Source organism: Rhododendron vialii, chromosome 5a (assembly GCF_030253575.1).
Source record: "Rhododendron vialii isolate Sample 1 chromosome 5a, ASM3025357v1".
Lineage (NCBI taxonomy): Eukaryota > Viridiplantae > Streptophyta > Magnoliopsida > Ericales > Ericaceae > Rhododendron > Rhododendron vialii.
In genome coordinates, this window is record NC_080561.1 from 4,681,473 (window position 1) to 4,709,396 (window position 27,924).

General features: G+C 37.3%; 1 protein-coding gene across 2 annotated transcripts; it reads left to right on the forward strand.

Moving 5' to 3' along the window:
• Nucleotides 1–18,342: 18,342 nt before the first annotated feature.
• On the forward strand, nt 18,343–26,242 carry LOC131325449 (hexokinase-1-like). 2 transcript variants are annotated; one of them, XM_058357729.1, is made up of 10 exons: nt 18,343–18,846; nt 21,423–21,573; nt 21,663–21,845; nt 23,771–23,845; nt 24,015–24,170; nt 24,325–24,423; nt 24,512–24,642; nt 24,908–24,989; nt 25,116–25,472; nt 25,842–26,242. In XM_058357729.1, exons 1-9 carry the CDS (start codon nt 18,575–18,577, stop codon nt 25,458–25,460), a joined length of 1,494 nt encoding a protein of 497 aa, XP_058213712.1. In that variant the 5' UTR covers nt 18,343–18,574; the 3' UTR covers nt 25,461–25,472; nt 25,842–26,242. The 2 variants fall into 2 exon arrangements, with proteins under 2 accessions (XP_058213712.1, XP_058213711.1); XM_058357728.1 differs by having other exon boundaries at nt 18,422–18,846; nt 25,116–26,242.
• Nucleotides 26,243–27,924: the final 1,682 nt, after the last annotated feature.

The following is a 27,924-nucleotide window of genomic DNA, read 5'->3' on the forward strand; positions in this document are numbered from 1 at the left end:
TTAATAGCCTAATCAAAACTCATTTCACAAACAAGTAGTGTCTTGAGCAAACTTGTTTGTTCTAGCTTGTGCTAACATGATATAAGCGTAAGCTAAGGTTCATTAATTAAGCTGATCCGAATACCCCTGACAGTCGAGCCAAAATAGATACTCCGTATATGCATGAACAACTTGTAAGAGATGGGCACAAGTATGCCCCTATATGGGTAAGAACCAAGTTGGAAATGGCCTTCGCAATTACAGCTCACTTCCAACTCCAACACAACACAAAAGCATAATGTTAGAAAAAAAAGAACTTTTTAATCATCTAGAGAGAGAGAGAGAGAGAGAGAGAGAGAGAGAGAGCATCAATCTCAATAACAGCCAGGGGGGTACGGGCATTTCCTTTCTATATAATGCAGAGGACAAAATAGTTATACAACTGTACACTCAAAAATGCAAATTAAATTTTAGCTTCAAAAGCCCCCAGAATTGAAGGCAAAAAGTGGTTGATTTATTAGCTTTTACAAAACAAGAAAAAGAAACCTCACCAATACCATGATTGCAAAAGTATCTTTAGTTCCCGCGGATCTTTGCGGGGAAAAGCAAATTTTAGTCAAGTATTTTCATTGAAAAACAGGAAAGCCAAGCGATCGGGTTATGATCACAGTTGATCACTCGGGATGTTTGGATCAGTTTACACGAGCCTTGATAATTATCGGTGGAGCAATCCTACCGTCTACTAACGGGAGGTTCATTTAAAGCCGTGACAAAACTTCATATGTGTTGGCCCCCCAAAATTGATAGCACGTGAAAGTTTTGAAACTGAGACCTACGAGGAAGAAAACTGTAATTAAGTCGACCACATCAAATGATGCGTCGATGCCCTTATCAAAGTTGATCATGGCTTATGTTAATCAAAGGTGCTACGCTCACCGTTGTGTTTCACCGCTCAATATTTCACCGTCCGTTTCGGCAATCAATAGTCTGAATTTTCAAAAAACACATCCTTAGAAGAGTGTGACTCTTTCCTGACAATGTGTGAGATTGAGAGCGGTAGTGGGAGGGATAAATGAAGAGCGGTGGGCGTAAACTTTATGTACCCAATATTCCAATATCCTTTGTGTAGGGGACTGGCCATCTCATTCCTTCTTTCATTGCTTTGTTTTAGCCTTATATTCAAAAGTACAAATAAGACATATGCATCTTAGAGGTTGAAAATTTCTCAAGTGTTATAAACTCTTGTCGAGCCGGTTCTTTCAGATCTTTGCTCGGACTTTAACTGAGCCCCTGCAAGTGGATGATGAGATTGATTTTTCAATATTAGTCGAGATGCGTATAAACTGACCCGAAAACTTGAATTAAAAACCAAAAAAGACAGAAACAGCCACTAAAGAAGAGACCCTCAGGCATGTCAAACCCCACGGGGGGCCGGGAGCATTTTCTGCTGCACATGGTTTTTGGAGCTGTTTTGAATCAATCAATGGTCTTTTTACCAATTCAGGAAGTTTTTCGACACTTCCACCCCACCACCACCCAATTCCACCCTTCCGGCCCCTAGCTGACTGGACTCCCCATGGCCAACTTGGCCGCTCTCCGCCGCTTTAAGGACACGTAAAATCCCACACATCCATATATATATGTTTGTTAAAAGGGAGGAAAAGAAAAGAGTTTTTAGAATTTTTGGATTTTTTGTTCCATGGGGTCCACTCCATGTGATTGGTGGGCCTGCTAATTGTCCAATGAAATTGTGAGGGTATAAATTAAACCAGAATTTTGTAGAAAGTCCAGTGGGGCCCGCGGGTGGCAGAAGTCAGTCCATGACACGTGGATTCGGTGATTTGCTAGCTAGGTTAAGGAAAATTATTAAATATTCTTGGAGCACTCTAACGTTGTGTTTCACGGGCCTTTTCTGTTGTGGACTCCAACACTTAAGTGTGCGTCTTCCACACAAGTATTTATTGGAAAAGACTCGTGAAGCATAACGTGACGATGCTTCAGAAGCAATGAGTAATCACTGTGTGTTACAGTATTATCTTGCAAGAAAGTCAAAGAAATTAATGGTGCTTCTTTAATAAAGTACTACCTCTACAGTAAAAGATAACCTTGTCAAATATTGGGACCAAATATGAAAGGTACGAGAGAGAACCTTTCTATCTCCTATTCCTTTTCTTCTTCTTTTTTTTTTTTTTTTTGACACCTTTTTAGTTAGAAATCCCAATTTCATCCCGGAGCGAATATTCGACGGTTAATTCTGTAGCATACTCACCTGGCGCAATAGTACTGTTAACTATAATATAGTCACGTGGAGTTCATACACTTAGTCGTGAACCTTGTATGATTATGTCATAGTTAAGAATCAATTTTTAGAGTTTGTGAGCATCTTCACTCGCGTAGTAGTATTTGAATATGAATTGGACTTCCCCATCGGTTAATCTCGCGGCTGGCAACATCGCCTGGGAATGAAGGTTTCTTATAGAAGAAGAGACATGCACAGCCCTTGTACATCGAGTTGCAAATTTTCTTTTGATGCATGTGACTTGACCTTAATTTAGTCTCATAATCCCTCAAAATGGCCTCCGCATCCGCTCTCAATCCTCGCACTCTCGAATTTTAATGGGTTGAGATGTTTTTGAAAGACGCTTTCACGCTTGCGCTTTCACAACTGCACCCGCATGCGCATTATGTGACTTAGGACCTAACACCTATGAACTGTTTCATTTGTTGAAGTATATAATTTCTGCGACCAAACATATTTTTGTCACATAATTCTATTTCACCTTATACAGCCTTTTAATTTCTTCACGAGGGCACTCTGGACCAAAAACAAGTAATAATTGTTGCTTGCTTGTTGTTGGTTTGACATACAGTGGCTGCTTACTTGGAGTTGTTTGGATCTCATCGTACCTACAAGAGTGTCTCGGTAAGAAGCCAGACGTCGTGTTTTTTAGCATAATCTTGCCTCAAGTGGCGCACCCCGTGACATGCAAGTTGCTCTCTAGCATGTCGCTATGAAAGCTCTTAAAATTCACTTTCTAAACAACATGGGCCCTCAACACCCACCGACCTCACTGGTCAATTTTTGGCACATAGAAAGAAACTCCAAAACAATGGAAGGGCGTTTGTGTCTCAGCTTCATCATGCAGGCTTTCACTTTCCAATGTGAGCCCAACATAAGGTCAAATCAAAAGAAAAAAAAGGTGAGCATCATCTCTACTGGACCAAGGGACCGGCAGTGCACCAATGGAACAACAGAGCGTAGAGCGCTTCGGTGTGTCCAATCTAAATTTTGTTATTGATTTAAAACGGATGTTGATATCTGTATGATCAAAAAGATGAACCAAGTCGAAAAGGTCAACATCAGCTTTACTACCGTCCGGGACAAAAAAAGATCAACTAATTTTTGACAATTTGGAAAATGGAGTATAGAAAAATCTATTTAATTTTGCAAAGAATAGTTAGTTAGTAATTAATCCAACAAAAATGGAAAACAATGATGGGGGTTTGGATTTGGATGGGATTTGGGGGGTCAGATCCATTAGACCAGAAATGTTGGGGTAGAATCATTGTTGGAATGATAAGAAGGATTTGAATCCATGCAAAGAGATCTTTTTTGTTTGACTTCGAATCCATAACAAGATCATAGATGTTGAAACTTGAAAAAAAATCACTTTTTTGGGGCAAAAAAAGATCTTCAAATCCCACTGCAGGTCAAACTAAGGATCTTCAATGGTTTTTTTTCTCTTAAATCCGACAGCAGATCATCTCGCATACATAAAACTAGACCAATATACAGGAACGCAAAACGATAAAACAAAATACTTTAAGAAAAGGTGCTCAACTCTGATGTCAAGACCCGAAACTCCGCTTTTCAAGGTGGCTGGAGTATCACCACTCGATCTTGTTCCTGCAGCAGTACCATCACTGTTGGAGAACTCAGAAAATCGTCGGCCGGCCTACTTGAGTCAAGAGAGCTAAAACCCAGATCAAAAACTCCAGATATGGATTTCTGTGGTCCGAAATGAAAGGGAAATTGGGATACCTTCTCTCTTTGAGAAGAGAGTCTTAACCGTCTCGCAACCTGGAGGCAGAAGAATTTTTCAAGCAAAAGTTGTTTTTTTGACTCATACAGTAGCATTACTGTTAAAGTTATGGCAAAGCTGCTTCAATAGTGTCAAAAGACATCTTAGCTGCTTCAATACTTTCGTTCTTGTTATGGAGATTTGAAAATTAAACATAGCAATACATAGTTGTTGATGGGTCAAAGTAATTTTTTAGGCTTTTTTTTTTTTTTTTGAAACGGCAAAAAAATTATTGGGGAAATTTTGACAAAGAGTACATCAAGATGGGAGAAGAGGAGGAGAATTCAAAAACACTGGAATTATGATGTCCAAAATGTCCTGTCTTTCCTTTTGTCTCAAAATCCCGGGCTAGATTTTCACATGATCATTATTTCAAGAGAGAAGCTTTCTTGTGCTTGCGCTTTGATCGAGCAACAGAAATTTATGAACAAGTGATCTCTTCGAAATATGTTTTGAATCCCAAAGTTGATTAGAAGTACTGTACTTATTTTTTGAATCAACAGAAATTTATGAACAAGTGATCTCTTCGAAATATGTTTTGAATCCCAAAGTTGATTAGAAGTACTGTACTTATTTTTTGAATCAACGGTGACGTATTGTGTAAGAATGACCTGCATCGTAAAACGGAAAATAATTACTTAAAGAATAAGAACTTTAGCGGGGCCTGAGTTTTTTAATTTGTGTAATTATCTATAATTAATTATATCATCCTCAAATCCATGATCCAATTACACAGGTTAAGCGTGGCTTAAGAACGTGTGCATTGTTAAACAACGTTATCATTGAACTAAAGAGAAAGGATTAAGCATGTGGAATCTCATTATGTTTAGCTCAGATTAATGATGTCTCTCTCCTTGGGCCAGAGTTTTTCTGTAGCCCAATTCTCCTAACAAGTGTAATTTTTTTTTTCCAGCATTGAAGAAGAACATCATATATTCATAACAAATAACAAGAGAAATACAACTGTGTTATCGCCACAAGATAAAGAGCGCCGGCAATCTTAACAAGTATTGGTATGTATCACCTGATGGATACGGTGATTTAAGCCCAGAAAATGTATCGAAATTTTAGTTACGTAATCTTTCAAAATGGTCTTTCGATCTGGTTCTCGATTCTCGTTCTGGGCTCACACTTTCAATCTTCGCACTTACAAATTTTAGTTCTTTTGGGAGGGTTTTTTAAAAGACACTTTCACTCCCCGCAATTGCACCTACCCGCCCATGACTAAGATTTCAATACATTTTCTGGGCTTAAATCGAAAAATGGTCTTCACTCTGGTTCTCAATTCTCGTTCTATGCTCACACTCTCAATCTTCGCACTCATAAATTTTAGTTTTTTTGGGAGATTTTTTAAAAGACGCTTTCACTCCCGCAATTGCACCTGCCCCGCCCATGACTTAGACCTGAATCAAACAAATCCTCAAACCTAGTGTTTGCCTTTTTGGCATACCCAAAATTCGACCTTCTCTAATCTACTTCCCTAACTTCAGCCAGTAATTGATTCCAGATTTTTGTTTTATCTTTTCGTCGTCGTCATTTATTTATTTTTACTAGTTAGTGACAATCATATCAAAAAAGGATACCTAATCTCTATGTCAAGACGTAAGCACATATTGCAAATTAAACAGAATCAACACACAAAGTTCGGCCAATAGAGCCAGCTAGGGGTGGGCATCATGCATGTTGTGTCGTGTCAGAATTCTCTTAACCTTAACCCAACCTATTTTGCTTTTTGTGTTATCGTGTCGTGTCATATTCGTGTTCAGTATCAGAAATAGCCCACCCTAACCCTCTAAATTCGTGTCGGATTCGTATCGTGTTATCGTGCCCATTCATAAATTCTCACCTTGCTTTGTGTCGTGTCATCCAAGGTTCGTGTTAGAATTCTCTCAACCCTTCTTCATCTGTGTAGCTTTTCGTGCGATTGTGTCATGTCATATTCGTATTTCGTGTCAGAAATAATTGACCCTAACCTACTAACTTCGTGTTGGGTTGGAAATCCCTAACCCTAGAGCCAGCCAATAACGTAGAAAATACGCACCTGGGCACAAATACAAATTGATGCATAAACAGTCTGGCACCGTGGATGGGCTTGATAGTGTAGCTTTCGTAGTTCACTTATTGGGCTAACTAGGCCCAATGTATCAGAGGATGGGCTTGATAGTGTAGCCCACTATACACCTGAGACAGAGATTCTTTTGTTAAGCCCATTTGGACTTTTGAAGAAAAACAAAACTAGGGCTCTCTGTTGGGAAATTCCTCGCTGAAGAGCGCGAAAATGGCGCCTGAACCGAAGAAGATGAAGAGCGATCCGACGTCGTCTAGCAGGTAATTAACCACTGACTCATTCAATATTATACACTTTCTATCATGCCTAAAATCGTCTTTATGAATCTTTCTTGAGCAAAATTCCAACATAATATGATCTTTGCGAGTTTTGGACTTTCGAAAAATTAAGTGATTTCTGCATTAGTATTTGAATTACTCTTCAGATTTAGGTGCAAACGAGCCGAGTGCGAGCTTTGATGTGCTCGAGCTTGGCTCGTTTCATAGACGAGCCAAAAACTCGAGGTCGAGCCCGGCTCGGCCGTGAACGAGCTGAGACCAGTTTAGTTACTAAACAAGCCACTCTAAGTGAGTTGAGCCTATACAACCGAATCGGGCTTTTTCAAGCCGAGCCAAGCTTTGGAGTGTTAAGCTCAGCTCGTTTACTAAACGAGCCTAATACTCGAGCTCGAGTTCGATTTGATTACTAAACGAGCTAAGCTGAGCCGAGCCCCTAAGAAGCTGAACCTCGAACTGTTCGCAAACAGATTGGTTCGGTTCATTTGCAGCACTAATATTTCTTCTATATTTTGATTCACAGTCCATTACATCGTGGATTTGGTTAGTGGGTCTTTTAGTGTCTCTAGTCACAGTGATCTATCAGACCTATTTTGTTAGGAACAAGTTTCCAGATTTTCAGGGCTGTGTCAACTTGTGAACAAGTTTCCAGATTTTCAGGGCTGTGTCAACTTGTGTGTGCGTATTTCTTTACGAGATTAAATTACTTTCACCGACGCCGTTGTAGGCTCTACAGTGCTTTTATTGGTGATTCAAGCTGTTCATCTTGTAGACCGTCTATGGATAGTTTAACTTGAACGAATCAGACCGTCTATTATATAAACTAAAATTCCAACTTTTGATAGGTCTATCAATATCAATGTCTGATCAAGTTGATTTTTTGCGTGGATATACTATGAAGTGGACCCTACAAGATGAACGATTCGGATTATAACATTAAACGCGCGGTGAACCCCAACGGCGGTGATGGAAAATCCACCGTTTCTGCTACCGGAGAAAGAATTTAATCTCTTTGTTTACTGTCTTTCTGTATCTAGATCATTGGAAAATGTGATGTAGTTGTGAGAAAAATGGGAATTTTTGGGGGGAAAGGGCATCTTGTTGTTTGTGGTGATCACAGGGCCATGATAAATGTGAAATATTTTCTTTCGATGTGAGGAGGGTTTTCAATGTGGGCACTGAGCAAATAAGCCAGGGGGCCCTTAACATTCGGGGCCCTTTTGGTTACCTTGCTTATGTGCTTGAATAGTAACAAATTAGCACATGCAAAGGTTTGAACACACATGATAGCTTAATTTCTTATTTTATGGAAAACAGCCATTTAGAATAGGAAATAAGCAGATGGGCAGTCTTGTGAGTTGTGACCAATCACCAATCAAATTTAGTTATTATCGCGTTGCTTATTGGCCTATTTTAAGCAATAAGAAATTAAGCGATACAAACCAAAAACCTAGCCTTCATTACGTTTACATTTGTTGAAAACAAGTTGTATACCAAACAAATGTTTACATCTTATGGAACAACGTCCTTGAACATAATCGTTCCAGGAGGAATAGCGTCACATGGGATGAATGTGCTATGTCATGCGCTATGTATCTGATCCCAAGTAAAATGGCATGGTTGTTGAGTTGAATTGTGTTGATATTTTCGCAATGTTCTTCGTCATGCCTTTTATTTGGTAATCTTACGGCATTGAGAATGAAGATCACGTATGTTTCAGTTCACAACTTGCTTTTCTAATGCATGCATTTGATTCTGCTAAAAAGGACTGCCTCCTTACATGCAGTGACGAAAGATGGAGTGACAACGTCTACGAGTACATCCGCTGTATGTATATTGTATACTCCTTTGCTATGCTTTTTGCTATGCTTTTGTAGTTCACATAGTGAATACTGAATAGTACATTTTAATCCAAACCACATTTCTTTACGGAGACTTGACATGCAGGTTCATGTGTCTCAAACAAGCGACATCCATCTCAAGATTCAACAAGCAAAGAATTATGCAGTGGCGCAGGCTCAACAAGAGGGTTGCATGTTGAACTTCAGAGTCTTTGATTCTCCGTTTGGAAATTTCCTTGTGCCTGTCATTCCAACTCGCTCTGATCTTGGTGCTTAGTTCCATACATTTTCACTGGTTGGTTTCATGCCCAGATGCTATGATAATGGAATTCAAAAGTTCTTATCAGCTACCTCACTCACTGGTCGTTTTCCGCATGGAATACCTGTGTCATCGAGACTACACTGTTTTGCTAAGCAATGTAGGAAAAATAATGATTTACTTGTGTAGGTCAATATTGAGATTCATATTGCTGTCTGCTACTCAGTTTCTACATTTGTTTTCTTTCCGTACATTACACATGTTAATGGAGCAATTTTTTATTTTTATTTTAAAACTTTTCTTGGTATGTTTTGCGCCGGGGCTCATTGTTCGACGAGTAAATGAACACATTACCCGAAAGCTCTGTGCACATCTACTCATGAGGGGAAAGCAGAAGGAAAGAGAACTAGGCCCCAACCAACACATTCCCCACTGTATTAATTAGACAAATTCACAAGTTTTCTACTTGTTGGCAGGTTTCGACAATGATCCTTCTGCAGGTTCACCTACGGAGCAATTTATCTTCAAAGCTAACACCTTTTTTGACATAGACCTTTGTGAAAGAGTGCCCTTATATTAAGATGATTTACGTTCTGCACGTAAGTGCGAGTAGCATAATCAATTCTCTTACGACACTCATTAAGCAAGACCCTGCAACTTACCATAGCCATCGGGTAACTTTTTGTTTGCTAACGGGTTATGAGCCAATTTTTGTGCATCTTGACTTTCCCCAGGACCCTAAGTGAAAAGCGGACAAACCTTTTAGTGGCCCTCTACTTACTGTATTTATGCACTTGGCCAAACCCTTGGGTTGCCATTGGGGCAACTCAATTATTGAGATTCTAAAAAGTTGGCCAATCAACAAGGAAGCACATGAGGCAAGAATGAAAGCGAGATTGCTATGTCCCACTGCACTTATGCTTGTCTTTGGAATGAGAAATTTTTCAGTGCCGAGCGTGTATATTTCACGTGGTGTCTGCTCGGCACTCCCGAGCCGTCCGAAGCATTTTTGAACGGCTCAGATTGAAACATTCTCTCTCCTCTCATCCCTTCTCTTTCTCTCTCCAAATCCAAGCCGTAAAAAATCAAAATGGACTACTCGAATGCACCAAACGGACACCACGCACTGAAAATTTTCTCCTTGGGAAAAATTGGCAAGAATAGTGTGTGTGGACCACTTTTAGATTCCCATCTTATGGGAGAACCGTTATTCCAACGGTGGAAGAAATGACAAATGGAAATGATTTTGGGACCCAAAGCCCTACTTGATGGGAATATAATGCGGTCCTAAAAAAAAAGAGATTTAGTGATAAGTCCACTATAGACATTTCATAAATCCACAAATGCGGTTTTGTTCGTTTGCCATTTTAGTTTTGTTTTAGTTTTGTTTTTCAATCATTACCCTATTTCTTTTTCCAATCATTACCCTATTTTTCCAATTATTACTTTCACATCTCTCTCTATCTCTCTCCAATCATTACCTCTATCTTCAATCATTACTCTATTTCTCTCTCCACCCACTACCAAAACTAAACTAAACTAAACTCTCAACCAAACAATAATTTTGTAAAGTCACAAGTCCACACAACCTAAACTCTAGGGTACCCTATGAAAGTGTCTAAAACTCTAAACCCTATTAAAGTGCCTAAACCACTAAAATCTTATAATATGAAAGTGCACCCTAAAACCTTATAGAAGTGCCTAAACCCTACGCTATGGTAATCTACCATATCTTAGAGTACTCTATCCTATAATAAAAAAGTACACCCTAAAATCTTATGAAAGTGCCTAAACTCTAAACCCTATTAAAGTGCCTAAACCACTAAAATCCTATAATATGAAAGTGCACCCTAAAACCTTATAAAAGTGCCTAAACCCTACGCTATGGTAATCTACCATATCCTAGAGTACCATATCCTATAATAAAAAAGTACACCCTAAAATCTTATGAAAGTGCCTAAACTCTAAGATACTCTACCCTACTCTAAGATACCCTAAAAACGGACTTGAGACCTTACAAAATTAATAGGTAGACTTGTAGGCTTATGAAGTTCACATAATAAACCTAAGACTAACTTTCTAAAAAAAAAACCCCCTAATTTTGCATGTGTTCTCCCCTCGTCCAGAGAAGTAAAGCGCAGTGTTCTAAAACGAGTGTTAGAATCATCACACACACATACGATTTACGAGTATCAAACAATAAACAAATCATCACAGAGATATACGTGGTTCTCCAAAATCTGGTACGTTCACGGGAGCGAGAGCGGCTGTTGTTCTCAGTATCTCTTCATACTTAACATATGAGCCACAATTCTAATAACAAGGAATTAACCGGCGTTGGTGGGGCCTATCCGATAGGTCCGACTAATGATTCATTGTTGGTTATTAATTAACTAAGGTTTGCCCGTGTCTAAAGGCACGACGTAACGTGAGATCTAATTAGTGGTAATTATGCAATTAATATTGTTTGAGAGAGAGAGGAAGAGCCGTAGGATTTTTAGAGTAAATCAATAGTTATGATTTATAAAGAGATAAGATTCAAAAACTGTTCTCTCTTATTATGTAGATATGCACTGATTAATCGTTTGAAGGTGGTCGACTGCCCGATTAACGCTTAGCGATTTTTAGAACTTTGGTAAAGCGTACCCTTTTTTTTTTCTCTTCCAAAAAACTAGGTGTTTGGGCTAGTTTGGGGACACCCCAAACTAATCTTGAGGAACCAACCGAGGTCTAATTGTTTGAATATTTTAGGCTATCGATTTGGGTTGTTCAAGCTTGGTTAGATAACTCGATGAGGTTGGTTTATGTATCAAGCCTATCTTAAACAAGTTTTACGCGTCCTTGTTCGGCTAAAAAAGCCATTGTGAATTATTTTGTCCTTATTTAAAATTTTATCGCATTTTTAGCTTTTCGTTATTTTTTTTTGAGAATTATTGCATCATCATGACAAAAGAAATCTAAAAAGTAAAAAATTATGATTAAAACCCTTTTTTAATAAAGACGAAAAGATTGGCTTATTGACTTATTTTTATCTTTATTCATAAAAAATGAGTTTCGGTCATAATTTTTTACTTTTTAGATTCCTTTCATCGTGACAAAGCAATAATTCTCAAAAAAATGACAAAAAACTAACAAGTGTGATTTTTTTTTTTGAATAAAGATAAAAAATAATCCAAAGTGACTTTTTTAGCCAAGACAATTTTATGTTATATCTTTTAGCTAGATTTATTTACTTGTCATGAGTTTCTAGGGCGGTGACAATGAAACATGGATATATACTTGAAAAAGATAACCAACCATTAAATAAATTTATTTCTTTGAAGATAGTTGACCCAAAAAAAATTATTTGTTGGATCATCAGTTCTAGTGAAAGATGACAACTACACGAATCTTCGGGAACAATGAATCTTCAAATGAAATGCAACACACCAGTTTGACCGGTTGAAACTAGTGTGAGACGTTAAATATTCCGAAAGGGAAGAAATGCAACACATGCACAGAATTGCAACGCGCACAAACTTCATACCCCTCAGCTCAGAACATTCCGGAAACCAAAACTACCTCTACCCACCATAATTTGCATGCAATTGCTTACTCTATAAATACTGGGCAGTGGGCCAGCATATTTCGATATCGATTTTCAACCCCTACTGTTTCTTCTTCTTCGATAAAGACTGAAGACCAGTAGAAAATGTATCTGATTCCTAATCCGGTGAAGTTGTTGGGGGCGAAGGCCCGATGGAGCATCTTGCAATTGCTTGCGGACTGTTGGTGGGGCTTCTACCAGTTTGGAATCCGCGAGCCTACCTGGACCTGAAGATATTTAAGAATATTAAAATTGAATATGGGTCAGAACTTGACGATTGAAAAAACTGAGCAGTGAGAATTACAGTAGAATGCACCGGGTTCATTTCGGAAATTAACTTACGGAAGATGTAAGGCCATAAGGGTAAGTCATTTTCATCCAATTGATGGAAAATGTTTACATGTAAAATATTTTTCTCATTTTTTAAACAATCAAACATTAGAAAATAGGTAAAACATTTTACTGGAAAACATTTTACGTCCAAACAAACGGAGCCTTGAACTCAATTTTTTTTTGGCTTGATAAAAAATGGCTAGAACCAATCCTATTTATACTACTCCATGGAAGGCTCTAGTACAAAGATATTTTCATAGAAAATAAACTTTGAGGTAATTCTAAAATCACATACTCCCTCCGTCCCTTTTTAAGTATCCTGCTTCGTAATTCCAACTTATTAAAAAAACATCATCATTATACCTTTCACATCAACTTTTTCCTCCACTTTTCCTGCTTACCCATTATCATTACACTTTTACTCACTTACTTTTCAAAAAGAAATCTACTTTTAGGGGTAAAATAGACAATGCACCAATTTTTACCCACTAACTTTACAAAATGGATACTTATTAATGGACAGCCCAAAATGAAATACTAGACTCTAAAAAAGGGACGGAGGGAGTATGTGACTAATTCTCCACAAAAAAAAAACTCTAGATATTTCACAAGGATATTCCAGAACTTAGAGCTAAATATTTTAGAGTTTTTAAAAAATTAAACATCTTATATCTTTGGGTTTTATCAATTGGAGCTTTACTTAGACCTGTTCAGACTTAACTATCTTATGTCAAAATACTAAATTTAGTTTATACTTCAAGAAAGTTAATCATAACTAATATACAATTAAAAAGTAGATACAATTAATAACACCAACGAATTGTACTTACATTTAAAAAAAAATTAAGATGCAAAATTTCAAGTCTCTCAATTGGGGCTTAATCACAAGAAGGTTTTCTGCTCCCTTTGTTAGAAAAAGAAAAGTAAAAAAAATATAATCGAAGTATAATTCTTTTTTTTTTATACAAGCCCTACATTAAAGATTGATAAGGAACAATTAATAATATGATAGATTAAAACTGAGTCCAGGTGTTTGGTGAGAGAGTTTACGATTCCAATTATTGATTTTTTTGTTATATTCCCGTGGCAAATTGACAAGGACATAAAAAATAATGGACTCGGGGAGCCTGTGGTGACCCAAGTCACCAGAGGGTTGTAGTGCTCCTACACGGCACAGTTTTGGGGCTGCAAGGGGTTTAAAAAAAGGGGCTGCAAGGGGTTATAAAAAAAAAAAGGGCCACAAGGCCCTCTTTGGTGAAAAGCTGAGCAAAAATTTATTTAAGTGTTCCAATTTTTAATCCATTTAAACCGGTGCAAAAATTTTATTTTAAGTGTCATAATTAATTTTTGACTTTAAGACTCTCGTTAGTTAACTCTAAAAAAGTCGTAGAATCAAATATTTCTTAGAGCTAACTAACGATAGCCCTATAGCCAAAAATTAATTATGACATTTTAAAATAAAATGATAAAAAAATAAGATTTTCGCACCGATTCAAATGGATTGAAAATTAGAGTAATTAATTTTTCAACCATCTTTAAGCAGTTTATATATTAAAAAATATGATTAAAAAATTAAATGCTCCAATTTTTAATCTATTTGAATCGGTGCGATGATCTTATTACTTTGATCATTTTATCCTAAAGGATCATAATTAATTTTTAGCTCTAGGGTTCTCGTTAGTTAGCCCTAAGAGATATTTGATTCTACGACTTTTTTAGGGCTAATTAACGAGAGCTCTAGAGTCAAAAATTAATTATGACCATTTAGGATAAATAATTTAAAAAATAATATTTTCGCACCAGTTCAAACAAATCAAAAATTAGAGTACTTAACTTTTTTGCTTGGCTTTCCTCCCAACAAGGCCTTGCAGCTTCTTTTTTTAACCCTCCGCAGTCCCAAAACTGTGTCGTTTAGGGGCACCACAGGCCCCCCGGGATCCGAAAATAACATGTGTACGTACGTACATCCATGCATATACCCTGAGCACGTATGGCTTTGAGTCTTGATGTAGGTTTCACAAAGATGATCGGAACCACTTATTTTGTTCATAATCTTTTTTTAGAGTCCCTGTAAAAAATTGGCTCAATAGAATATCAATAAGAGGATTTATGAAAATCAATAAGTCTATCTTTATCGATATTTGATTGAGCTAATTTTTCATAGAGTCTCTAAACGAAATGAAAAGCTCCAATCTTCTTTGTGAGGCCCAATACGGGTCCTAAAACCATATGGACACGGGATATGTACATAGATGTATGTACTCATAGCAAAGGTTGATATATGTTAATCAACTAGTAGAATTTAACAGAGCCGCGATGGATACAGATCCCATATCTGTGCCAACCCACGCTTGCAGATCCTCCTTGAACTCATTTCGGATCTGGCAAAGATAACGAGAATCTTTCATTTTGTGTAAAACATTTTTATTTAGGGTCTGTGTAAAACATTAGCTCAATTGAATATGGACAGAGACGTTCACGAAATATTCAACTTTGCTTCGGAATTCAGACTTGAATTCTGGGACAAAGTTGAATGTTTCGTGAATGCCCTTAACGATACCTAATTGAAATAATTTTAACATAGACAGTAAATAAAATATTTTAAACAAAATAAACGGCTCTGATCATCTTTGTTCAATCCGGGACCGGTCTCTAGGCGATCTGTGCGCTCTGATCATTCGTTTCCGTTAATCAAATGGATTTAAATAGTAGATACTCCGAAGTCCAAACGAAGGAGAGATTAAGATAAGATTAAGCTGATTTTGTTTTGATTGGTTTTTGTATTCTCCTTCTGATTAAAAATAAAGTTGAATCTTCCAAGTTGACAGCGTATTTTGAATTTAATATCAGCTTGCATTACGACTTCAGTTGTGAGTATTACGTGGGTCCCATTTGAATCGCAATTAATTATAAAAATACTACTAGCAAACTGCCAATAAGGATACATCTAAATTGACTTTATGGTCGAATCATTCACGTGGGTCCCCCCACCCAAAGATGCAGGAGTACTTACAAACCAAAAGATTCTAGAAGCATCTCAATGTAATAATCAAAATTGGATAGTTAAAAGTTGTCACATTATTTTTTGGTTATTTATTTTAGACATTATTAAAGTTAGCAATGTAGAGGTTCACAATGTAATAATCAAAATTGGATAACTAAAACTTGCCACATCACCTTTTTAAACTACAAAAGTCTAAAAACTAAATTTTTTTACAATAATTTGAATACTCTTTATGAAAAAAATAGACAGTTTTTTTAAAGAAAATAGTTTACTGAAATTTTTTAAAATAATTTTTTTTTTCAAAAAGAAAACAGTTTAAAAAAAAACAGTTTCTAGCAGTATTTCAAAAAACTGTTTTTTTTAATAAAAATTTTTTTTTTTGTGTAAAAACAAAAGAGTTTTTTTTGTTGTTGTAAATACTGTTTGTTTTTTTTAAGTTTCTAAACAAATATAGTTTTTGAAAATAATTTTCTGAAAACATTGTTGAGAGAGAGAGAGAGAGAGAGAGAGAGAGAGAGAAGGTTTTTATGTAATGATAGGTGTACTTGATTGAGAAAATATGGGGACCATTAGATTTGATTATTGGCAAAAGATTGTTATTTTTGATTATTCAAAAGTCAATATTTGATGAGTTACTAAGTTTGGTTATTACAATATGAACACTTTTTTGAACAAACATTGTTAACTTTAGCAACCTTTTGATTTTGATTATTACATTGTGGATGCTCTAACCCGACGGATTCCTCCTATTACTCTCACAAGGAAGGCTAGAGTTCGAGTTTCGGTAGAGGTGTTGGGAGTTCAGGGTCCTCATAAGGGAGGCCAGAGTTCGAGTCTTGGCAGAGGTGTTTATAAGGAAAGCCAGAGTTCGAGTCTCGGTAGAGGCATTTAGAGTTCAGGGTCCTCACAAGGGAGGCCATGATTTGAGTCTCGGTAGAGGTGTGTGGAGTTCAGGGTTATGAACAGTTTCTGGATCCCCTGTGAACTAATAAAGTAATTCCTTCGCCAACCCCGCAAATGTATACAATCTGTAGTACTACATAACTAGTATTAATCCCCAAAATGAGTTTAATTATAATGCGTTTAGATCCAAGCACAAAAAAGTAATTAAAAAATGAAAAAAAAGAAAACTGGTCTTAAGTTTGAATTGATTGAAGAGGGTTTCTAGGCGATCACGAGCAGTTGACCCCTTGACTTTTCCGGCGTTACAAACATATTTAAGTAATTGTCGGTCTGTAAAACTATATGAAAACACAATTTGGTTTTTCTTCTATAGAAATGGCGTTGAATAATATATTACTATAAGAGCTAATTTTGCCTTTTTAGGTGCCTACCAGTCAAAAATTGGAGCAAGGCTTTTGTGTTTTTTTTTTTTTTTTTTGCAATATTGTATACATTAGCGGGTTAGTGGAGGTGTTAGAGTTAACACAAGGGGAGTTTAGAGGCTATCCATAGCCCCGCCCCTCGGGGGAGACGAACCTTGGTTACCACCGGAGGGAGGGAGATGAGTTACCAACTTCACTAAAAGTGGTTCTCAAGACTTTTGTATAGTAGGCCAACTTTTTTTTGTTTATTTACTTATTTTTTTTATATGAACCAACTTTCAAATAACAAATATTCGAAACAATATATGCAAATTAGTAAACTCAGTTAATAAGCAAAGGCTACTTAAATATAATCAATTGGGGCTAGTTTAGTTGGTCAGAACTCTTGCATCTTATTAAGAGGCCAGAAGTTCGAATCTCCTCACCTGCGTGTGGGTATTCTTTCCTAAGATGGACATTTTCGCTCTTTCTTTGTTTTCTACCCTATGATGAGTTTATTTCTTGTATCGGATCAGTTGTTGGACTTGGTTGTCTCATGAACTCTCACAAATAATTATAAATATTTTCTATCCTTCTTTAAGCCCAAAAAACCTTAAAGAGTTAATATTTTCTTGAATATGTTCAAAAAGAAACTACTCCCTCCGTCCATAAATAAGTGTCCGGCGCGCAAAATTAGTCTTTACAAAATATGAATATTTTTTATTAAAAATTTTAATTTTTTTTCACAATCTAATAGAATTCATTGCGATCTATTAATTTGTAAGAAAAAATTGATTTTTTAACGAAACAAATGTATCTTTTTGAAAGCCTAATTTTGCTCGCTGGACACTTATTTAGGGACAGAGGGAGTGGTAATTATTCAACAGTTTCACAAATTATGTGAAGTTTATACAAATTAGTCATAGACCCCACAAAAAGATGTCGTCGTTGAAAATGTTGTGGAGCACCACGCGACGATGCTCCGGACAACTGAATTAGTTCACTTAAATAGTAACTAATGAACCCGTGTCATGTTGTAGGAAGGGTGAGAAGTGTGACTTTTGACCAAATTAGTAGTATTACAAAGCATTTATTGGAAAACATTTATCCCTTTCTTTATACAATTTTTTTTTATCCATATATAGACATTTATCCCTTTCTTTAAGCATAGAATTTCCGATTGATATATTCCATTAATCCCCAAGAGAGAAAGAAATCCCTTTCCTTATTACAAAGCATTTATTTAAAAACATTTATCCCTTTCCTTATCCAATTTCACTCCCACACAAAATACAAAATAAAAAACGCAATTATTTTTATCCATATATAGATATTCCCATTACTTCCCGAGAGAGAAAGAAATCCTCACCCCTTTTTATCTTACCTGTCTCCTCGAAAAATTATCAAGTGATATTTGAGCAGCGCAACGTTGAGCTCTGTAAGCTTTCGACTCCGTACATTCGTGTGATATCTCTAATAATCCCGATTTGCCCGTAAAGGTGTGGTCGTGGAGATCTTGAAACACCACAATATGGTGCACTAGAAACACTGAATCATCTCCTCACTGTTCTCTCTCGTTTTTACCTCAAAATTTTCTCGGAATTTTCGCTCTCAATTTCATCACATTTCTGTTAAAAAAATCTCCACTCTCTCCTCCCCCTCTCTCCTCTTTCTCTCTCAGCCAAATCAAATCGGAGGAGAGAGAAAAGGTGAGTTTTTTCCCCATCTCCGTGTGCGTGCTTGTGCGTCAACAGAGAGAGAGAGAGAGAGAGAGAGAGAGAGCAAAGGTGTTATATACATATATTTGCGGGGTGGATTGGATCTAGTATCTAATTGGCTCGTGATGGGGAAGGTGGCGGTGTGCACCGCGGCGGTATGCGCGGCGGCGGTGTGCGCGGCGGCGGCGCTGGTGGTGCGGCACCGGATGCGGAGCTCGGGGAGGTGGGCCAAGGCGATGGCGATACTCGAGGAGCTGGAGGACAAGTGCGGGACCCCCACAGGGAAGCTGAGGCAGGTCGCCGACGCCATGGCCGTCGAGATGCACGCCGGCCTCGCCTCCGAAGGCGGCTCCAAGCTCAAGATGATCATCAGCTACGTCGACAACCTCCCCACCGGGTATACACACACTCATATTCACATAATAATACGTACTCCCTCCGTCTCATTTTGATAGTCTGGACCGTCTCATTTTGATAGTCTGGAAAGTCATGCAATTTTTGAATTGAAAAATAAAAGACTTCCGTTGATAAGTTTTTGAATTTTTCGGTCCAAATTAAAGAACAAATTTAGATTTTTAATTTGGGGTAAAGAAACTCGAAAAATCATGTACGAAAGTATTTACTACTCTAATATATTCCCTCCGTCCCAGTTTTATTGTCTATTTTCGTTTTTCGTGTCATTCTTTCAACTCTTATATCTCTCAATCTACAATGTTTTTCATAATTTTGAAAACTTTGTATTATAGATCTAATCAAGAACTATCAAAAAAATCCATATTGCATATATTTGGTTATTCTTATTAGAAAATATAAGCGTTGAAAGAACGGCACGAAAAACGAAAATGAACAATAAAAATGGGATGGGGGATGGAGGGAGTAAGTAAATACTAGATGCCCGGGTACAGTTATGCAAAAAGAAGGAAATTTGGGAAAAGAGAGGGTGAGTCTGCCTCAAATCTTACGTTTACACACCAAAAAGTGTGTTCCTTTATGTGTAGATACTCGATCGATGCCTGGGTAGACCCGATGATGTGCAAATCGTGTTATGCGAAAATGAGGTAATAGAGGGTGAGTCAATCTCAAATCTGACGTTCACACGTCAAAAAGTGTGTTGTTTTATCTATTTATTTTTGAACGGTGAAGAAAAAAAAATTTCATTAGTCATAAAAAATTAAAAGATGAAAATTCATACAGTAGGAAAAAGTTTGTTCCTTTATAATAGTAGTAATAGATAATAGATGTAGATTTATAGATTGAGTCAACTTTAGGAAACGTATTTACGTATGTGGGAATCATTTGAGTGAATGGATCCATGTAGCAGATCCAAGTGGTTGGTGTTGACTTTGCCTTAGAGCATTGCGCTGTGCCCAAAAGAGAAGTTTCGATTGAACGGCGGAATTTTGGGATTGGTTGAATAGATTTCTTGACTAGTTATCTAACTTTTTAGTTTGTGTCTGTGATTTGATTATTTCCTTTCGTGGTTATGAATTATTTGATTCTGTGTGTGCGCTCTCAGTCTTGTTTGAACGTTTGATTCACATTCATAGATAATAATTTTCTTAACTAAAAACTGTGAACTTTGAATTGCCTTAGATAAAGTTATCAAATTGTCTCCAACAAAGAGGTTCTCGAGTTGTTTTGGTCAGGTGAAATATGAGGTTATCTGGTTTGAAGGATAATGTATGCATTCACTAAGTATCTTTTTTTTGGCATTTTTGTTTGTTTTTTTTTCAGCCATCTCTGTTGATTAGAGAAAAAATTTAAGTTGTGGATTTGTACTATAGAATTCCTTATTGATATACTGACTGATCGATTATTTAATAAAGTTGTGGTTTTCCTTTTTTATATATCAAGTTGGTGAATTATAAGGTTATGAGTTTCAAAGGGTAATGGGTTAATATATTTTATTCTTCTTCAGTCGTACATTTTGTGGTTATGCATTAAGTATGGATGTCATGGTCTATTTTTATAAATATTCTCATTTTTCTTTCTGGGATTCTATGTTCTCAGTATGTGCTTTGATACCTGGTTCATCAAAAGGCACCACAATTAAAGGCCCAATTGCTTATAGGTTCGTTTGGCTATTTAATTTACTAATAAGAAACTCAAATTAGTACCCTCTTAGCAACTTTAGTTGTGATCCACTGTTTGTGGACGACTACTGTCCCGCTTAGATGGTTTAAGTGAACTTTTCTTCTCAGAAAAGCATATTCCATATAAAGCAGATTCAACTTCAGTTGATTGAGTCCATGCATTCTGTTTAATTTTTTTAATCTTAGTCTGTGAATCCTGAACTTTGTCTCATGTTTACTGCACTTTTTACTCAAATTTTTGCATTCTTCTCTGTAGTGTTTGTTTCTCTGTCCAGTTACAAGAGTGCTTTTTTCCCATTTAATTTGTGGAATAGCATTTTCATGGGTACTTTCGGTATAAAAGTCCAGATGATGTTACTTTTTCAACTTTTTAGCATATTGGTCCTCAGTAGCAGAGTCCACATACATTGCTTAAATGAGAAATGAACTTTGGCTCCAAAACTTCCTTTAATTGGTCTGTGTATGGTAGTATTACAATTGTTTCTGCTTTCTCTCTACTTTGGTTTGAAAAGTCATTCAATAGTGTCTCACAACATTTACTCACTTCCATGATTGATTGTGTGATGACTGGCACACTATGAAAGCAGTCCCCCAGACATTAGTTGATACTGTTGCACAAGTGATGTAGGATCCGGGGCATCTGCAGCCATCCACACCAATTATAATTAAATTTTTATTCATCCAATCTATATGCCAATTACAATGTTCCTAGTCTTTTAATTAACCTCTCTTAATTGCTAACTGCTAAGGAAAGGAATAGGATAACAAAGTACTCTGGTTTTTATGACGGAGGAGTTAGTTTTGGTTTCTATGTCCCTTGAACTAATAGTAAACAGTTTCCCTTAATGAGTTTGTGAAATTTTGCTCTTTTCTTTTGTAGAGATGAGAGAGGTTCATTTTATGCTTTGGATCTCGGTGGTACAAACTTCCGCGTCCTGCGTGTACTATTGGGTGGGAAAGAGAAGCGTGTTGCTAAACAAGAGTTTGAAGAAGTTTCGATTCCTCCGGACTTGATGATTGGGACTTCAGACGTGAGTATCCAATCTGCCAGCTATGCATTCTATTTCGCTCATCAGATTGGTTTTCACATTCTGATCTATCTAAAGTATGGTGATTTCAGGCATTGTTTGATTTTATTGCTGATGCACTCAAGAAATTTGTTGATACAGAAGGGGAAGATTATCATCTTTCACCTGGTAGGCAAAGGGAGCTGGGTTTCACGTTTTCATTCCCAGTTAAGCAGACATCAATTGCATCAGGGGCTCTTGTTAAATGGACAAAAGGCTTCTCTATAGAAGATGCGGTGAACCTCAATTGCCTTTTAACTATTTACCTTTTCAGTTTAGAATTGTTTTTTTCCATGTTAGTATGTAGTTTCTAATTTCAGTTCTCGGATCCGAAGTATTTATCGGCAGTCTGAAGTTTTTCTTTCCGGCAGTCTGAAGTTGCTATGTGGGATGTTCTGTTTGAGCTTTTTTTTTTTTTGATCGGCTCTGTTTGAGCTTATTGCTTTCGTGTGTCTGTCTTGCTTCAGTTTTTGGAAGTTATCCCCATTTGAATTTATACTTAGGCATTGCAGCTGTTGCCTAGGTTGCCAAAGAACAAATGTTGCCTAAGACACTGATTTTGTTGCCTTAGTGCTTAACTTTGTGTGACTTTTGCAATTGCTTCGCATGCTGACTTGAAAAGGTGTTATTGATGCAATGAAACAGTATTGTTGGTATCTATCCCTTTATTTGTTTTTTAACCTTTTTCTCAGATGAAGAGATAGAGTTCTGCTATCTAAGTACTTAACCACTAGATGGAAATAGATGGTGATTATTGTGATGATCTGCTAGCTACCTTATTAGATTTTCCATCTCGTGTCTGGACATTGTAAGAAGTCTATATATGGTGGGGATCTGTGAGCAATGTGGTTCAATAAGACTCATGAATGGAGTATATACATTAATCTTGAGCATCTTCTCAACCCAATGGGTGAAGTGTACATTGAGGGCATGTACATACAAATTGTAAATAGTACGGTTTTCTGCTATTTAAACTGAAATGGACAGAAGTATACGTGTTTGTAGTTTATTCTTGTTGTGCAGTCTTGCTGATGAATATATTTGAGCTTTTCTTTTGGGCAGACACCCAGTTAGGTTCTATAAAGTGTGTTACTGTTTTCATAAATCACGGCATTCCTAGTTTTCCTTCCATTTATGCAAAACACCCAATCTGTGATCTCTGCATATTCTTTTCCATCTCCCTATCCAATTTGTTCACAATAACTGGTGCAAGGTTCAGGTAAGGAAAGAGAACATTAGGTGTAAATGAATTGGTGAGATGGTAGAGGAAGGACATGATGGAGGTGGAATGAGGTAAAATCAACTGGAATAGTTTGGTTATGTACAATGAAGACCGATGATACCTCATTTAGAAAGTTACATTAACCACATTGAGGGTAAAGCTAGGAGATGATGGAGATAGACATTAACTTTGCCTTCTCCTATTTTATGTTTTCTTTTAACACTATTCATCCATCTCAAAAGTCTCATTTCAGCCACAATCACCTCTGAATGTGTTTCTCTTGACTTCCAATATTCTGTACCATACACCATTGCAAGTCTTGTAGTAATATGGATCACATAAAAAAAATTTCTTCCATTTACTTGGAATAATACGACCACACAACAGTACTGACATTTAGTTTCTGGCCTGCTTGACCTAAACCATGTAGATTCAAAAGTACCACTTGACAATTCTTAGTTAGGTTTACTCTCTCGTATTTGTCTACGAAAACTATATAGCCCGCATTTACATAACCTGGGTATTCTCTTGAAAGTGTAAGCTCATCGATATGTAAAGCAAAAAGGTTACTGCTTTGTCTTGTTTCTAATCTTCAGTGGTATGTGATTTAGGTGATGCAGTGATCATTTGGAAAGATATACATTCATATCTCGATCTAGCTATCCATCTTAGTCAACGTGTCAGAACAAATCACCTTTTTTCCTAATCCAAGTTACTTTCACTTTGAAGTATATTTAATGTATCTGCATATCACATCTTTGATCTTTGGACTTCATGCATTGTGCTTCAAACTAGGAATTTAGTAGACCTTTGGTGCCTTTTTCCTTAACAACTACTTTTCTCTCTTTTAACAATGAGAACATGCTATTAATTAACTTTCAACAGTTATCATTTCTTTCTAATGCTCATTTCTGGTGTTTGTGGCTGGTTTTGGAATAGGTTGGACAAGATATCGTGGGAGAGTTGACGAAATCCCTGGAAAGAGTTGGTCTTGATATGCGTGTGGCTGCTTTGGTAGGTTCTGTTTCTCCTTTTATCATCTCTACTATCTTTTGCGGGTGTGGTACTTACCTGTCAGGGCTGGTAACGGACATTGCTCAGTTGTATGAGTCTGGTGGGATTTTATATATCACTTGATGACTGAAGTACAAACTAAAAGTTGTTAACTTGTTGGCTGGAGCAGGTCAATGATACCATTGGAACACTAGCAGGCGGCAGATATGATAACCCAGATGTCATTGCTGCTGTGATTTTGGGCACCGGAACCAATGCAGCATATGTGGAGCGAGCACATGCTATTCCCAAGTGGCATGGTTTACTCCCTAAATCAGGAGAGATGGTTAGCAATTTTCAGATGTGGTCCAATGTTATTCAATCCTCATCTAAATGTCCAATTATCTTCTTTTCTTTCCTTAGTTCCTTGAATTTCTGTCATAAGTGTTTGTGCTGTCAACTTAGCGTGGCTTATGTGGCTCATATCTTTTTACACGTAGGTTATCAACATGGAGTGGGGCAACTTTCGCTCGTCGCATCTTCCATTAACAGAATATGATATAGCAATGGATGTTGATAGCTTAAACCCTGGTGAACAGGTTGCTTTATTGTTGCTATTTAGGTTTACCGAGTTAATTCTTACGTGGATAGAATGTTTACATCTAATTTCTTTGTTCACTTGGACAGATTTTTGAGAAGATCATTTCTGGCATGTATTTGGGAGAAATTTTACGCAGGGTTCTATGCAGAATGGCAGATGAAGCTGCCTTCTTTGGCGATACCGTTCCCCCAAAACTGAAGATTCCATTTATATTGAGGTAGATTACCGTATTTATAGCTTCTTTGTATATATCTCACATCAATCATATGAAAATATATTTTGCTTCATTGGGTATTTATCACTGTGAAGAAATACATTCTTGTTTTGCAATTAGAAGCCTACCGTTTCTATACCGCAGTTTAGAGCATGTAGCATACGCCATTCCCATTCCTGGTACCTGCCCAATGTGTGTTCTAGGTCACATAGGCTTGGCGTGCTTGCAAATTTGCAAGAGTTAAACATACTTACGGCAACATGTGCAGGACCCCTCATATGTCTGCAATGCACCATGATACTTCTTCTGATCTCAAAGTGGTTGGGAGCAAGTTGAAGGATATCCTAGAGGTCTCTCTCTCTCTCTCTCTCTCTGTGTGTGTGTGAAGCAATTTAAGCCAGCACGCTTGCATTCCAATTTTGCTATACGTAGGGACCTGAAATTTAGGGCTTTGAGGCTTCCTAATTTTTTTTTAGATATCCAACACCTCTCTGAAAACGAGAAAAGTCATAGTGGAGCTATGTGAAATAATATCCATTCGTGGAGCACGCCTTGCTGCGGCTGGGATCCTAGGCGTCCTCAAGAAATTAGGCAGAGATACAGTGAAGGAGGGGGAGAAGCAGAGTTCAGTTATAGCTATGGATGGTGGGCTGTATGAACACTACACCAAATTCAGCAATGCTTTGGAGAGCACTCTGAAGGAGTTGCTGGGCGAGGCATCTGACTCGATTGTTATTACACATTCCAATGATGGCTCTGGCGTCGGAGCAGCCCTTCTGGCTGCCTCACACTCCCAGTACCTCGAGGTCGAGGATTCATAGTTATGATACAAGGTAAAGTATTTTTGTCAAAGGAGCTGGAAATTTTTTGTTTGGGTTAGTTTTTGTGTTCTGTCTGTATCTTCTGGAAAACATAGAAAACGTATTTGGTTTACTTTTTTTCAAACTTGTCTTTGTTCTTCACAAGAGTCCATTTTTAGCATGAGATCGAAAGGTGTTTTCAAATTCTGGAAAACTATTTTGCGCTGAAAAAGTCGTAAGATGCGCTAATGACTGGTGTTTCTCGTTTTCAGACAGTTTTAGAAAAGCATTCTAGAAAAGTGATTTTCATAACTACTGCCTTTTTTCTCTGGTTAAAGGATCTTCAAATATTTACTTCTTCGTTAACTTTACCTAAATTTCGCTGTTCGCTGGATCTTGTAGTTCAAGAGATGGTGGAAGCAACAGGTTCTTAATTTCCTACGGAGCAATGGATCAAGTACGCACTGGGGTTATTGTCTGTTCTTTTCCAGTGCTGTAATGTTTAACTGCTCTAGGGTAACTTAAATTTCTCATGAATGGTGAATAAGTTCGGGGACATTCTTCTGGTATACTAATACAAAAATTTTACGGGCATTATTCGATACTGTTGTATGTACTCTTGATTTCCTCACAGAAGCTGTGGGTTTTTGTCATATAGAGGAGCTGTGTTTCCGATGCATTTCTATGCTTACATGAAAGCATGGCAGAACTGTTTATTAAAGAACAAAAGCCATTAGAAATGATGATAAGAGTGTAAGTTTGAAGGATCAAGTCAACTTTTGGGAATGAACTTTTTTGCGAAATTCGTGTTATCTGATGTATCATCTGTTGCATCATCCATTTCAGGTACCGATTACGCATGAAGTATCTGTAAATAACTGCGCTATGTTGAAGCCGCGAATTGCCCAATACCTGAATACTGCAAGGAACTCCTCTCTGAGCTTTTGGTCCAACTTCTTCATGTTCCTATTTCCTAGTCCCCTTAACAGCAGCAACTTGCCTCGTGTGGTGTAAAAAAGCACCATGAACCTTGCCAGAGTCGTCCGATCGCATAATTCTCAGTCGAACGCCATGAACGTGTCTGACCCCTTGAATCCGTTCTTCCTCTGTTTCCCGATGAGTTTCCAGGGGGATGGAAATGCCATAGCTGATGCAAAGGAGATCTTGTCGTGACTTCTCCAATCTCATAGACACCAAAACCAGATTAGCAAATGACATAAAGTAGCTAAGTAAACTTAAACTTGACTGCTCTTAATCAAAGTCAACCTAACTCCATTTGATGAACAATCCCTCTTCTAACCCACGTATGAGCCGAAAAAACAAGAAGCTAACCACAATATTCAAACACCAGTGAGACAATACCTTTTACCGTTAAAGAGTGGGATAAAAGATAGGATAAAGATGATGGAGATTACTTTTGACTGTTAGATGTGCAGGAAGATAATCCGGAAAAGTGAGACTAGCTAATACCACCTCTTCCCTATCCCCAACATGACATACTAAATGGACAAATAGTGAGGCCCATCCTTGAGTAGAGGCGAGAAAGGCTGGCGCCTCGGGCCCCCAATTTTTGTAGGGTGTTATACTAGGTATAAAAAATAAACCTAATATGCTAGCATAATTACTGCTTTTGTTGCCAAAAATGCAAAAAAAAAAGAAAGAAAGAAAGTGATATTTAAGTGATACTTTTATGTTCTTGTCATGGTCCCTACTTGCAAAATTTTAATGTACCTTATTACACGATTTTTATTTTATTTTGTGATTGATTTGCTGATTATTTTGTTTACCTATAAAAGCACGTAAAGGGCCCCAATTTAGAAGTTCGCCTCAGACCTCCAAAATATCATGGACTACCCTGCAAATAGTCCCACCTTGTCCAGTCCAATGGTTAGTCTCGGATGTACTAAACACATGACTTGAGTAATAATGAGAAACATGTGGGGCCGCCTTGTATTCCTAATCTTAAATTCCACCTTTCTAGTCCAGCAATCAAACGAGCCCCAAGATGTCCCTATACAGATTTTGTGAAGGCCTTGAAATTCTCATGCCTTCATAGATATCTTGTTCTCCAACTGGAAAACCAGTTCTATCTTAGGAATAGGAGCTTCGTCGTTTCACCATCATATCCCAAGGGTATTTGTTACAATTCTTGATCTCTCTTGCTACGCTTAAAGCCAAGAAGATAGCAAATTATTGGGGAATCTAACTCACTCACCTCAAGTCACAATTCACTATACACACGAGCGATATCCTGTTCAGAACCAAATTGTCTGAAATCTAGCACAATTTGAAGCAAAAAATACTACTCCGTATATACTCAACCAAGTCCTCCCTCACTTTCTTCAAATTACCGAAGAACAATCACAATGCAAGCACAGGAAGAAAAAAAACAAAATGCAACAATCAGTTTAGTCTCGGCAAACACAATGTAACACAAGCATTTCAGGCACCGGTGCTCATTTCAAGCATTAGATATGTCGATCCA

Coding starts and splice junctions, on each gene's coding strand:
- LOC131325449 (XM_058357729.1), top strand. CDS start 18,575: ATGGGGAAGGTGGCGGTGTGCACCGCGGCGGTATGCGCGGCGGCGGTG. Junction 21,574..21,662: donor TGATGATTGGGACTTCAGAC/GTGAGTATCCAA, acceptor TGGTGATTTCAG/GCATTGTTTGATTTTATTGC. Junction 24,171..24,324: donor TCCCTAAATCAGGAGAGATG/GTTAGCAATTTT, acceptor TTTTACACGTAG/GTTATCAACATGGAGTGGGG.